The sequence below is a fragment of the Atractosteus spatula genome, chromosome 27 (genome assembly GCF_055471065.1).
Source record: "Atractosteus spatula isolate fAtrSpa1 chromosome 27, fAtrSpa1.hap1, whole genome shotgun sequence".
Classification (NCBI taxonomy): Eukaryota; Metazoa; Chordata; class Actinopteri; order Semionotiformes; family Lepisosteidae; genus Atractosteus; species Atractosteus spatula.
The window spans coordinates 7063326-7077651 of record NC_142732.1 but is presented as its reverse complement, the minus strand read 5'-3'; the positions used below and the strand labels follow the sequence as shown (position 1 = coordinate 7077651).

General features: G+C 44.5%; 1 protein-coding gene across 6 annotated transcripts in view; it reads left to right on the top strand.

Moving 5' to 3' along the window:
* The window catches only part of nf1a (neurofibromin 1a), a 104299-nt gene extending 90688 nt beyond the window's left edge, over positions 1-13611 (top strand). For 5 of the 6 annotated variants that reach the window (XM_088906700.1, XM_088906699.1, XM_088906698.1 and 2 more), the window contains 7 exons: positions 404-526; positions 992-1122; positions 1442-1542; positions 2310-2452; positions 3315-3361; positions 3845-4061; positions 8207-13611. In XM_088906700.1, the coding sequence (XP_088762826.1) occupies positions 404-526; positions 992-1122; positions 1442-1542; positions 2310-2452; positions 3315-3361; positions 3845-4061; positions 8207-8349 (905 nt within the window). In that variant the 3' untranslated portion in view covers positions 8350-13611. Of the gene's footprint in view, positions 1-403; positions 527-991; positions 1123-1441; positions 1543-2309; positions 2453-3314; positions 3362-3844; positions 4062-6833; positions 6982-8206 lie in introns of all 6 variants that reach the window. The other variant, XM_088906694.1, reaches the window with a different exon arrangement.
* Positions 13612-14326: the final 715 nt, after the last annotated feature.

Sequence of the window (14326 nt, the reverse complement as noted above, 5' to 3'; positions counted from 1 at the left end):
GCTTATTAGTTTTTGCTTCCCCACACGTTGAATAAGTGGCAGAACTGTTTGAGACTCCCACAGGCGCCAGCCTTACGTGTAGACACCACACCCTACCTGCCAGGAGCATTCTGGTTTGATAGTTATTTCTAACAACGTGATAGAAAATGAAGATAGTTGGAAATAAGAAAATGCAGAGCCCCACATTTTAAAAGGAAATGCTTTCTACTGGGGTTGGGGTGTTGCAGATATATACATATATTTTAGATGGAAGGAGTTGCAGTTAAACAACAGTGTAAAGGCGGTAAAGGAAGGCACTTAAGAAATCCCCTGCTGACCTTGGTAGGAACTGCTACCTGTGGGGGCTGGTTGGGTTTCGATGGGCAGTTCTGTACGTTCGCTGACCCCATTTTCTGTCCGCCAGGGACGCGGAAGAGCTTCGACCACTTGATATCGGACACTAAAGCACCAAAGAGACCAGAGATTGAATCTGGCACCACCACGCCTCCCAAGATGAGGAGAGTAGCAGAAAACGATTATGAAATAGGTGAGCAGCTTCATGAGAATTTGTGAATGAGAGCAGGCCAAGTCAGCCCACTGCGTTTGGTGTTTTGCCAATTGTAGCTCATTGATTCAACTCAGTGGACTGAGCTGCTGACTGAGTGTCTTGCTGGGGTTGAAGACGTTTTTTTTTTGTGCAGATCGTCTTGACGGAACCCCCCGCAAAACGATTATTACATTTTAATTGCACGGTTAAATAGCATTCATATTTCTTATTTGCAATGCAGCACATATACGGTCTTTACTTGATTATGTGGTTCTTGGAATTCATGCAGCAAAAAAGGACAAGCTGCTGTTACAAAATGCGCTGATTCAGCAAAAGGAGATGACTGTATTCCCACTGCATTAATCCGCAGTAAAATGTCCCTGAAACCCTCTGAAAATTGAGCAGGATTAGACGCGTCTCTTCTACCTTGCTTATGCTGTTTTTTTTTCCTCTCTCCTGCGGCAGAGACCCAAAGAATAGCCAACTCCCAGCAGCACCCACACCTGCGGAAGGTCTCGGTGTCGGAGTCCAACGTGCTGCTGGACGAGGAGGTCCTCACCGACCCCAAAATCCAGGCCCTGCTCCTCACTGTCCTAGTAAGTACGTCGTCTCTTTATTGTTCCTCTGTGGATCTCTCCTGTCCCTCTGTTAGGCCTCTTTCCTCTCCTCACAGTTTTTCACTTCTTCCCTTCCTCTGTTCCCTACTTCCCTCTCCCTGATCCCTCTGCTTTCCGACCCTGAAAAACCCGGGAGGGTCACGGCGCACTCATCTGCGTTCGTCCAGGCTTGTCTTGTGGTGGGCGGTTAAGAATTCAGGCGATCCCTGCAGGACACAGACTGAATCTAAGGATAAGCAGAAGGCCTGGGCCTGAAGACCTGATCTTTTCTGAACACTTCCTTTCTTTCCTCTTCTAGGCCACACTGGTGAAATACACAACCGACGAGTTTGACCAGAGGATCCTGTACGAGTATTTAGCTGAAGCTAGCGTTGTCTTCCCAAAGGTCTTTCCAGTTGTGTAAGTCCTCCCAGCTTTCTCGCCTGGGGAAAGTGCTTTCTGCTGCTTTGGGCCACCGTGCCTGCGGTTTCTGTCTGCACTGCGCACTGAGCACTGGTGGATGAGCAAAGCTGTTTGATTGTGGTAGAGATTAGGGCCCTGCGTTACAGAGCTACAGCTCTGCCCACAGTGAAGCATGAGCCTACGTGCACGTTTCAGTCTGCACTGGCTGTGACAGATGCTCTTATGTTCAGAAAAAAAAAATCCCCTGCCTCAAAATAAATATAACTTTGAATGTTTCAAAATAGCACAGCTTTTTTATTGAACAGATTGAGATGCTTCGGCGATATTCTGTTGATTGTACGTTTTCTCCCCTCCATTGCACTGGGGAGTAAGTATTTCAGCAGCAGCGGTTTCTCTGGTGGTGTCGCCCCCTGGGGCTGTACTTTGAAATTTTGTTTTGGAGGGGCAAGAAGCCCTCTCCTCATCCTGGTCCCAGCTCCTGGCCTTCTGGGACCCCTGGGAGCCCCAGCTGGGCATGTGGGGATCAGGACAAACAAAAGGGCCTTGCCTTTTGAGACGAGAGGTGGGGGTTGTAACTGGAGTATGGTGAGAACCTGGAGGAGTTTTAACCTGTAATGCTAAATTACATGGAAACAGCGAAAATATATTAAAACCAGACTATGACATTGGGTGGGAAAAAGCATGAATCTAGTCATTTTAATGGTTATCATCCATGCGTTCAGGTCAGATAGTTACATTCCTTCTTCATCTTTTCCTTATTTCAGCCACAACTTACTGGACTCGAAGATAAATACCCTCCTATCACTGTGCCAGGACCCCAACCTACTGAACCCCATCCATGGCATTGTGCAGAGTGTGGTGTACCATGAAGAGTCACCCCCTCAGTACCAGCCCTCCTATCTGCAGAGTAATAATCCTTTCAGTGCGGCATGTGGCCTCTTTCACACAGACATTTTCACATTCATTTTACCTCTTATCGCAGAACCAGATTCGTTTACTGATCCTGCTAAAAATTGTTCTTGCACCCTGTTACTGTGAGATCCTAAGTGTTGCTCTTGTTTCAGTTAGCATGTTTGGCAAGTACGTTTTGTGAGCTCCACATTAGGAGCCTAGTTTATGGGACACCTGGGTCTCACACAGTGCATATGATTACAGTGCTCAGGCAGGTTCAAATGGTCTTTCTTCACGTAAAGACACTCCAGGTGAGATTACATCAAAGCTCAAAGCTCGGCGGCCTGATGTGCATCACACGGGGCCTGACTTCGAGGGTCATAAAAAAAGACTTACATTGTGGGGAAATTAAGCATCTTTTTGTTCTGTTTACCGCTGAGCAGGTTTAACAGTGTGACGGAGTGGGATGCATTATCAGTGTTCGTACGTGAGCTTCTTCTAGTGTCATGATACAGTAGAATCATTAATACATGAAGTCAGATAGCTGTCAGATAAGCACCATAGCACTGTACTTGCAAAATATTGACGTTTTTCTTAACCTAAAATGCAAAAAGGGGTAGGAGGTTGGGAACACTTGAGATCATTAGGAGTAGTGTTGCTAGCATTGCCGCCCTGCAGTCGAATCACTTCATTCTTCACAAGAGATATTAATACCCCGGTGGCATAAATAGTCTCTGAATCAGAAAGAGAAGGGCGCGCATGTACTCAAGTGTCTGGCTGGCCGTGTACGAATGAATCATGAGCCGAGCTCTGTGCTCGGGGCCCTTGTGCACTGCTGAGTCCCGTTGCCCAATGCATCTCTCTCTCTCTCCTGTCAGGCTTTGGTTTCAATGGCTTGTGGAGGTTCGCCGGACCCTTCTCAAAGGTATGATTGTTCACCCTTGTGCCTGCCTTTCATCTTCGTTGGCAGCACTAAAGAAATTCAGCTGTGCATAGAGCACGATTTATCGAACCCCTGCCATCAACACCGTGCTGCCTTGTAGCCCTGTTGTTGACATGTGGGATACACTGAATTATGAGTGAGAGCCGCACGAGCCGGGTGACCAGTTCAAAACTCTGCTGCAGTCCACCCAGGAGAGGATCTGTTTGGTTACAAAGCTTCTCGGGACAGAGTCCAATCTGTCGGTTAGGGTTCTAAATAGTTTAGAATCCTCTGTTTTCCTGCAGATAGGTGTGATGTTGCATTCCAAATGATCACCATCTTACTTTTGTTAGAATCAAAGTGCTTTGTTACCTTCAGTCCTGAAAAGTGTTTCTAATGCTCATCATCCATTTGAGATGTTTTGCTTCTTCCTGTCATTAACAGAGGATTAAGCTGCCCCTCCTTGTCTCTCTGTGCTACACCCAGCAAACCCAGATCCCAGACTATGCCGAGCTGATCGTGAAGTTCCTGGATGCCTTGATCGACACCTACCTGCCGGGTATCGACGAGGAGACGAGCGAGGAGTCTCTGCGGACGCCCACGTCTCCCTACCCTCCGCCGGTGCAGAGCCAGCTCAGCATTACCGCCAACCTCAACCTCTCCAACTCCATGACCTCGCTCGCCACCTCCCAGCATTCCCCAGGTCAGCAGGCGCGTGCACGTGCATGCACAGACACACGTGGTAGAGGTACTCCAGACAGAGATTGCACACACGCGCACAGGCATTCACACTTTGCTCTTGGAAGGGCGCTGTGGTGTGCCACTGCAGAAACACATTGTAGTGTGGTGAAGCCCAACAGAATCATGGCAAGGGCTTGTCATAGCACAGAGAACATCATAGAAAAGGTGGGAAATAGGAAAGCAAAACAATGGTCTGGGAAGATCCACGACAGCATGTGCACAAGTAAAGAATAGATGGGGCAAAATAAGAGCTGACAGGTTGGTTCAGTGTGTCAGATGCAGAGTCTATGAAAGCCTTCATGTTAACTAAAACAAACCACTCCTGAGAAATTCACCAACCAGGTGCTGTGCTGCAGTATGCAGACTGAAACATGTGCTTGTTTCTCATTAAAAATGGTGCTTCTGTAACTGGTGTTTCTGATAGTACTGACAAGTCTTGCAATATTTTAATTTGTTTTGGTCAACCTCTTTCAAAGTCTGAAAGAATTTGTCATCTAGGTTATATGCGTGGTCCTGATATATTTAAGTTTTGAATGATAAATGCAGGACTTTTATCATCATTTTAATTTGCATACTGTGCTTTTTAATGTGGACTGGAAGGTGAGTTGTAGTTAAAAATGTATTCAAGAATGCGTGCCTTTCTGCATCTTCTCATTTTCCACTCAAGGACCAGTATTTTTCAAGCCTGGTTTGTTAGTGTATTTCTGCTAAATATCTGCTTTGATATTTGTTTTATTTCTTTAGTGAAAAACATTTATATAATGTATATAATATGCTCTATCAAAACCTGACTAATTTGTTGATTGTGATTAAAAGTGTTCTTGCACATACCCTGGTGCTATAACATCCTAAATGCTGGTATTGGATCCTTTAGTGTTCCTGTTTTGGTTAGTAAGTTTAATAAGTTATATTTGTGGATTGTATTGCTTCTACAGAGCAGATGCAATGTTGGCATCACTTTTTTACCAGTAATAAAATGCTGCTTATTTTTCAAAAGTAGGTCAAAATATCTTCTATGTTAATTACAGGTTTCTTGCACTGCAACATGTCCAATTTGCTTGCCATTTCAGATTCGACACTGTCAATTCCCACATAGGGGAAGAAAAAATTGTATCACACATGTCTAGAAATCTGTTTTGCCATAAAATGTCCTTTTCCATGCTTCTTTATTTATTTGCGTGTTTTTTTTGTCTTGTCTGCTTTTGTTTTAATCTGCCTGTCTGCTGTCCGCCCTGGGCGATGGTGCTGTTCTTTCTGCTGTGTAGTTTATAGACGATCCCCAACTTTGCCCCAGTTGAGGTCCTCTGAAGTGCTGCCCCAGAATATGCCTGGTACAAGTGAAAACTATAGGGCTGTATTGGGCAAATAATGTCCAAGCCTATAGTTTGTGAAGAGTGGTAACTTTTAAGTTGTTTTATTCATGTGTGACTTACTAGCTTTAGTCTTACAATTCTGTCCTGTAAAGTTCCTTTGTTGAATCTAGTTCAGTCCAAATGTTTCAGAATTTTAAGTTATTTTAGAATAGCACTAAAGTATTCACAAGTAACAAAGATTTGGGAAGATTTGTGCTGTTCTCCATTAATGCTGTAGGGCTGGAAATCAAAGTAGCCAAATAATTGCTATAAAGAAAGCAAGAAATGCAAACTGATGCATTTTGAAAATTGAATATTAAGTGTATCTTAAAGCAGTGTAACAAACACTTTTTTCTAAGTGACCACTGTTTCACAAATCTTAGTGTATCAGCCTAGACAACAGCTGTAAGAACACTAGAGAATAGTGACAGGTAATATAGAAAAGAGTTAAATAATTATTGGGTTTCAAGACCGAGCTTATTCCCTTCCCTCGTTTAACACTAGAAATAGTATTAAACAGCTATAAGTGTGTAAAAGCTGAATAAAGAGACATCTTTGTAAGAACTGGAGAAATATCGATGTAGTATTGGAGTTCAGTATCTTACATTGTGAATGATGTTTTAAGAATCGCAGTGTTACATCCTGTTTAATGTTCCCTGCAACTGCTTTACACGATGTAGCACAGTTCTGGGACGAGGTTGTCCAGGTTGATATAATAATAATCAGTGTGGATTCGATGGTTGTTTCAGCTTCAGCGAGACATTGTTTTTGAACTGTTTTCTTATTTTTTCTGTTCATGTTTATGTGCCATTCTGCGTTTAATCATGTTGCTTTTTGTTTTGTCACCCTCTTTTCCGTTCTCGCCATTGCTCGCTCCCATCTCTCACCCGCACTCTCTCCGCGAAGCTTCTCTGCCGTGCTCTAAGTCTGCCGTTTTCACGCAGCTCCTCGCCTGCCCCAGGTACTCTTAACCTCTCCGCAACCCCCTCGCGCGGCTCGTTTCCTGCCCTGGGCACGTGCACGAGGCCGAGGGGGCCGGACACCCCAGGAGAACCAGGAAGCCGATCTCTGATCGTCTCCGTTTTTGGAGGAAGGGGGACAGAAAATTGTCTCCACCTGGCCAGCAACACAAATGATTTGTGTTTGTGTGGCTGTGGCCCTCTGAAATTGTTCTGTGAGGCCATATAGTACTCTGGTGATCTCAGCAGGAGGAATCTGACTCCTTTTGCCTCTGATGCACAGTGCTGGTCTCAGGCAGCTCCTCGGTACACAGCAAATACATACAAGTAATTAAATCAGAAACAACAAGATTATACTGTTTCCCTGCAGCCTACCAGCAGTGGGTTGCACATTTTAAATGACCTTTTTCTCTTTCCTGGCAGAGACAACTTCACTTTGTTCTGCAGAAATGACGGCCTGCTGCCTGCTTTGCATGCTAGAGGAAAAGAATCCACTTTTTGAGAGAGGTGTAAAAATGTGTCACAGAAACTTTTCGGTTGACTGTGCAAGGTTATTACAGTGTGATAACAGGTGATAGCATTATATGAACATAGCTTTTTTTTTACAAAGGAAATATTGTAACACTGTGGTAGTTCTGTGACAGCTCTGTTCAATGAAGGGGCTCATTTTCATAAAACTGCACAATTTCTTCCCCTACCAGCACTGTATTTTGTAATTGATTTCACTTTCCTAAGAAGTCTTAGATTGACAGGACAATCGAATGTTAGGTCAGATGTGGGACTCTTTCACCCTCAGTTGCTGAAGAGTGCTGAAGTGCTTTAGATGTGTGTACAGTGCCGCCTATTGAGGATTTGGTGTATTGTATCAAGAGAAGGCCATTCTTCTTGCCAGGACTCTGCAGAATAAAAGACAAATATTTAATCAAGGATCAACTTTAGTCCAGGGATGATTTTCTCTCCCTGAGGGCTGTCCCTCTGTCACTACATTTTTGAACTTATATGCTTAATTGAACCAAGTATTTTATAAAAGGGCAAATTGCATTTTTTATGTTTTAATCATAATTAGCTTGTAGACAAATGCAAATTAAAATCTTAATCTTAATTAAGAAGGCCTGACTCGAGACCTGGCCAAATTTCCCATTGGCCTTTACCAATCATGGGCTCCTAATAATACCCATCTATAAATTGGTGTGTGGGCGTGTCTTAGCATGTCACTCCTGCTGTGGGTGTGCCTTTCCATGCCACACCCCCATGTGGGCATGTCTACTTATGTCACTCCCGTGTGGGCATGACCATCAGTCCAGCTGTGAGCGTGTCTCATAGTGCAACTCCCACCTGTCTGTTGAACATCAGTCGATCAACTAGTAACAGCTATTTAGTCAGAAATAGTGGCAAATGGGTTGAGGTGTTTGTGTAAAAATCTGTATGCTGCTGCTGTTGTTGGAAATAGTACCCCTGAATTTTTTGACACTCAGGAGTGAGCTAAAAAGTTAAATAAAGGTCTAAACAAGCAGGCAGATCTATTAGATCCATTAAGACAGCGATTAGCACTGGAGTTGTAAAGCTCCCCTGGAATGCAAGCTAACAGATAGTGTTCCCTCGGCACTAGGGTTGAGAACTGAAAATCTAAAAGCACACCGGCAAAGAAAAAACCAGGAAAAGGGTGACGAGGGGTGGTGGCAGAGCTCTGGGGTTTGAAGCCTCAGCTGTCCTGCTGCTTGCTTTCACGGTTTGAAAGAGCTGCTCGCTCACGGGTGTGTCTCTCCCCCCCCCGTCTTCTCTCCTCCCGCCGACAGGGATCGACAAAGAGAACGTGGAGCTGTCCCCCACCACGGGCCACGCCAACAGCGGCCGCACGCGGCACGGCTCGGCCAGCCAGGTGCAGAAGCAGAGGAGCGCCGGCAGCTTCAAGCGGCCCAGTATTAAGAAGATCGTGTGAAGAAGGAAGTCTGTCCCCCGGGGGGGGAGGAGGGGGGATATCCCAGCCAACCTCGCCAGTCATGATGCTGCACTTTTTCCTTTTTTTTAACCTTTAACCCGTCAAGTCAGCCAGTTTGCCTGACGATCAACATTGAAGAACTGCCTGAATTTGAAAGCCTTTGTTTTTAATTTTTTTGTTTTGTTTCAAAAAAAGCCAGCCAGTGTTTCTGAAGCATTACAGAAGACCTTTTTAATTATTTTTTTGTTTTTGTTGTTGTTTTTGAGGATGTATTAATTTACATAATAAAATATATATTAGACTTTTTTTAAGGAATATTTTAGCTGGAAGAAAGCACTGAAACTCTCAACACTGCAGCAGTCGTCAGAAAACGGAAGCCATTTGCTATAGTTCAAACTTCTTGCTTCTATTTTTTTTTGCCTTTTTTATAGTAGTAGTTTTAAAACAAAAAGACTATTATTTGCACACTTTTCTTTAATCCACAGAACGTGGCTTTTTATCGTGGGTTGAAGGAATCTGCTAGCCAGGGCCTCTTGCACGTTTCCTTGAGTGGAATTTTCCTTGTCGTCGAGTTAGGAGTGTGAAAGGCCAGCCAGCCAGCCAGCCAGCCAGCCCGAAGGACTTGTTTATTTGGGTCGGAAAGTCAGCGAGCTGGGTACTCATTCGGATTGTCTTAGAAACTGGGCGGAGGCGAGAATCGTCAAGCACGGCTCTTTTGACCTCCAGCTGTAAGGATCCGTCTGCGGCGAGGAGCTCCGTACGGACGTTCGCGCGCTGCTCGTGGGCTCCACACGGGGCGACGGTGTCGTCTGACTGAAGACCCGTAGTCGGTCGAAGGAAATCCGTCCGCCACCTCCACAGTCTTCTTGCAGAAACGCACACCGCTTCCCCGCTGTGCCCCGGGGAGGGAATCCGCCGCCAGTACATCGGTACCAGGACCAGGAAACCCAGTGAACCCAGCGGATGTGGAGATCAGACCGGACCACGGATCGCCCAGCTCGGGAACTCGATTTCATCTGCAGTAGTGAAATCCAAAACGTATTTAAAACAAAGTGGGAGGGGGAAAAAGCCCTCTCTCTCCCACACACACACACATTTTGGGATGTTGTTCAATCCATTGTGTGCCTTCGTCAGGGTTTTCAGATGTTTATAGTTTGTAAAATAAGCGAAGCCTTGCTTTGGAAAGTAAAAACAGGTACTAATTTTAGACTGTACATACGGTAAAGAAAAGCATTGTAAACAGGATCATACGACAATATACAATCAATCATCAGTACCCCGCTGCCTGATAGTGTTTGCCCTGTATAGCAAAATATCCATTATAAAGAACTTTTTTAACTTTAATTCATAAACAAACTGACTGCAAGACACTAGAAGTACACGCGAACTTGTAAATAGAAAAGCTCCTTTATTTTATTGATGAAAAAAATGACAGTTTGATTTGTTTACAGTCCAGAAGATGACAGTGGATACAGTTGTTATATGCAAAACAAATTTGCCAAAACCGTAATATAGAATTTACAAATATATAAGTAAATACAATATATAGTATTGATTAGCTTGCAGGTATGTTGATTGACCATTCTAATGGCCACAGTAGCTGTAGGAGAGAACTGTCTGAAATAGCAGCGGGAGTGTTTCTGAGCATTGTGACGCACAGTAGAATATGCTGTTTAGTTTAGGCACTGTGTGATGCCAAGAGCTTTCCTGAAGCATTAAAACAGCGGAGAACTGACTGTCTTACAGTAGATTAAGCTATTTCCCTTCTTGGTGTGGTCTGTTGTGTGAAAGTGCAGAACTAAACTATTTTGGTGGGTACCCTTGGCTTGCAGGTGGCCTTTGTACCAGGGATAACACCAGGAAAAACTGCCAGCTCCCCCCGCGCCCTCTCCGACTGGCGTTGTCGGCCAAGCGCATTAAAATGGCAGACTTGGTGCTCCCGTTAGAATTGACAGAAATGACGCGCGTGCAGTTCCAGAACGGCGCCACCTGGTGGGCAGTCGCGGGCTTTCCCGCTGCCAGAGAGCCACGCTGGCTCCCATGTGCCTGTGGGAGGGGCCGGGGTCTCGGCACCGCAGCACAGGCCGCTCTGGCGCAAGCAGAGTCCGCTCGGCTGCTGCCCTTTCCTTTGCGACTCCCTCGGTCCTGCCAGTTGATTAGACGGCCGAACGCGCTGAGCTAGGGGGGCCCCTCCTCCCTGGCCCCTCCAGCTTCCTCTCTTGGTGCACAGCACGAGAGACAAGAGAGAGGGGCCTTGTGGGCTCCACACTGACCTCAGGCGGTGACGTACTCTTCGCTGCTAATCCTAAAATTAACACCCACTTGCAAAGAGCGTGGAGCTGGATGCACTCTCTTGAACTACCTTGTGCTTTTTGTGCACACATTCTAGTCACAATCTCGGATAGCAGAATGAGGTTTTGAGTGTTGTTGCGCTCTGAATTAGGACAGACTTGCCCCCATTGATGTTTTAAGAGCAGAATGTGTGCTTTTGTTTTAAAAATAAAAGCTCATGATTGCTAGCCTTGCTTGGTCTGGCTGCCAGGGCCTGTTTCAGTGCAGTTGTAAATGCTGTGATCGATTCAGAGCTGCCGGCACATCTGAATGCTCTGTTTTCAGGCATATCACAAACCCCAGACCCTTTCTAGTTATTCTCGGTGCGATTTAAACAAAAAACGCGGTGCTACTGACATGATACTGACCAAACGCTGCGTTTTGGCTTTTAATATTCGCAAAACTGGAGTGCGGCTCTTTGAACGAACATCCTGGCACGTGTTGTACACTCGAGAGGAAGGCGGGGGCCCAGGCGCTGCCCGAAGTGGCCGTGACTGCAGTTGGCAAGAGGGCGCCAGTTCAGTTCTGTGACGGAGTTTGTTCTGCACCTCTTCACACAAACCAGCTCCAACCTGCCGTTCTTGTTTTTGTGTGTGTAGTCGAGCGCTGTGTTATGCATCCTCACAATATATAATACACAGTTCTTCTGAAATTGGTGCACACACGCCTCGTTTCAAATGGTGACCCGTTGTTCTGTCGAAACCTGTAGGTGCTAATTCAAGGAAGGATGGATGGATACCATCGAAAGCGAAAAAGTCATCTTAAATGGGTATATTTTGTTTACAAATGTTTAAATACTTGAATTGACAGTAACAACCTATCTGGAATATGGCCCTTCCTCTCAAAGAGAGACAATAAAGGGAAAAAATAGCTTTGAAAGTAACATAAAGGTACCAAACCCAATCTGACAAGGTGTTACAGACCTTAATGTTGTATTGTTAAAGGAACCAAAGTACAGGAACTGCAATATAGTGACAGAATAAGCTCCTATATCACTGACTTTAAGAGAGAAAGTTCATTTGAGAGTGAGGGACAGAGGCAGCCTGAGTTTCGTATTATATATATTTACAGATAGTGAATGCTTTTTGATTATCTTGATATTATAGTTAACAAAATACCGACCAAAATAATTAATGCAGTCGCTAGTGGAGGGAGTATGTATATTAAAATAGGTCTGGACAGTGTAAAGGTGATTTAAAAAATGTAGCCAAGGTACTTTAAAAGTTTGTTTGCTCCTTGTAGGCCTTTCCAAGGTGTTCCCAAGCTAGAAATCCGTTCGTTCCTGTGTCATAAGGCTGAGAAGAAAAGGACCATCTTTGGTTCTTTAATTTGGTTGTGGGAGCCGCCTTCTCCCGAGAACCCACACCTTATTTGCAGTATGTCTGCCAGATGCCACTTCATACCGGGTGTTTCCCAGAGCATCGCCCCCAGTCTTTCTAGGTTTTGGACCGTCGGTAACCGAGATGCTGAAACCGATTTGGCTGAGGGGAGGATTCTGGGTGCATCTCTGCTTTCTTTGTGTTTCGTGCTGGGGTGCGGAATGCAGTTTTCCCTCCCCAGGCGACTTGCTCTCTCTGGCCGGGTGCCTGGGGAACTTGTCACAGTCACCTGGCGCAGCGCGATGCAGACGTTGAGCAGAAAGAAATCTCTCGCCTTAGGAGAAGGTGGGAGAAGCTCTGTCTGCACGTCCGTTTGGGAAGGGAAAAATGACTAGTTGGATCAACTTGCCTATAAGCCTTTAGTCTCCAATACAGGGTTATTGCAGTTTTCAATAGATGATACCGGAACAGTACAAATTGTTTATTGAATAGGAACAAACTTTTAAAAATATTTTCACTCCTTTTGGAATTCCCATTTTCTCACCCTTTAATGAGAAATATTTTGCGAATTCCTCCTCAAATTGAATGCCCTGCACCTGTGTGACAATGGTACGCAACTGTAGGGGGAATAGCGATGGACTGGGAACTGGATACTGAAAAGGTGAGCAAGCACAGACGTGACGTTTGTTAGCTGGGAACTCCAGAATACGGCAGACTGAGTGGCGGCTGTTGGTTTGCATTGCAGAGATAAAGGTCCTACCTCTGACAGGACAGCAAAACAAAGCTCATCCGGAACCAAGAACTGTTAAAAAATACCACCACCATTTTCTGAGGGCACCTAATGATTTTCAACAAGTTATTAAAAGCTGAGAATGCACATAGAGCAGATGACCTGGTTTGGGTGAAGGCTGTTTTGTAGTGTGTAGAATTGCACTATTCCTAACTGCAGTCAGACATGTCGTTTGCAAGGAGTAATGACCTAAAATTAGGCACCTCTTCCATGAGGTTATGCAAAACACATTTTCGCCACAAGGAGTCACTGTTGAGCGTTAGCCACACTATTTTTTTTAATGCAGTACGTTTCACCTCTGTAAATATTTTGTGTAAAATTTGACAAAGGTATATTTACTACACTGTAAATACATGTGACGATATATTGTATTATTTTGCTTTTTTGTAAAGCAGTTAGTTGCTGTACATGTATAACATACAAATTTAATTATTCTAGTGTTAGTAATGATACTCTCCACTTTCATTGCATTATGCCATTAAAATAAACATACTGAGAAAAAAATAGAGATGACTACAAATTGCTGTGTATTATAAACTCGCACTGTGTAAGGTAAACTTTACTGTTCCCTTTGGACTTCGCCATGAGCAATGTTACCTTAATGAATAGCCTCATTCCTTTTACTTCTGTGTGGCAAAGACTTGCCAGAGGAACTCATCAGACGCTACAGAAACTGCTGTCAGATTTGGATATGTTACTCGTAGCTGCCATTGTAGAAATCATTGTTCAAAGTTTTTGCTCGTCCCACCTCTCTCCCTTTCCATTTCCATCCCTGTATGTATGACTTTTTTTGGAAGTAAAAATGTAAATTCAACCTGTTAACATCTGTTGTGCTGGTGTCCTTCTGTTCGGGTGACAGCTCCTGACCCAAGCAGAGAGCCGACAAGTCCTCCCTGATGGTTGAAGAAGAAAAAACGCACGTTTTAAATTATAATGAAGTAAACTTTTTTTTAAAAAAGCAGTGCAGGCAGATTTTTCTGTACGGATGAGCTGATTGGATTATTTTTGTCACGGCTTTGTTTTTGTGTCCGGCTTGTGCTCTGAATGCTCTTTCCCTGCCAGGTAACTTGCTCTCTCTTGCTGTGAACTTCTTACAAGTGTCATCGCATTACCCACTGAAGCAAGAGCCTAAACACATGACACCTCAGGACAGGTGGAGACCCCCCTGTCTGCGAGGCCTTTTGTGCAAATGGCTAGTTAATGGTAAACTACTGTAGCTGACTAGTTGGGTGTAGCTGATGCCTTTAACTGTAGTACCATGCAGGCACAAAGACTGGAATTGTGCAGTGCCTGTTTTGGTAGAAAGGGAATCGTGTTTAAGAACACGACATCCTGCTGTTAGAAGTTTATGGATCCAAGAAACTATTTTAGATTATATGTAAATATGTTTGTCATTAGCACCTCTTATATCTACCTGTGCATTCTATATTTTAAGCTCAAGGACCATGAAGAAAAAACAGTAAGTAAAGAAAGTTAAGGCAGATAGTGGCTGCTACTGTCAGCTTTTCTGTCCTGTGGGTTTGAGCTCCTTGATCGA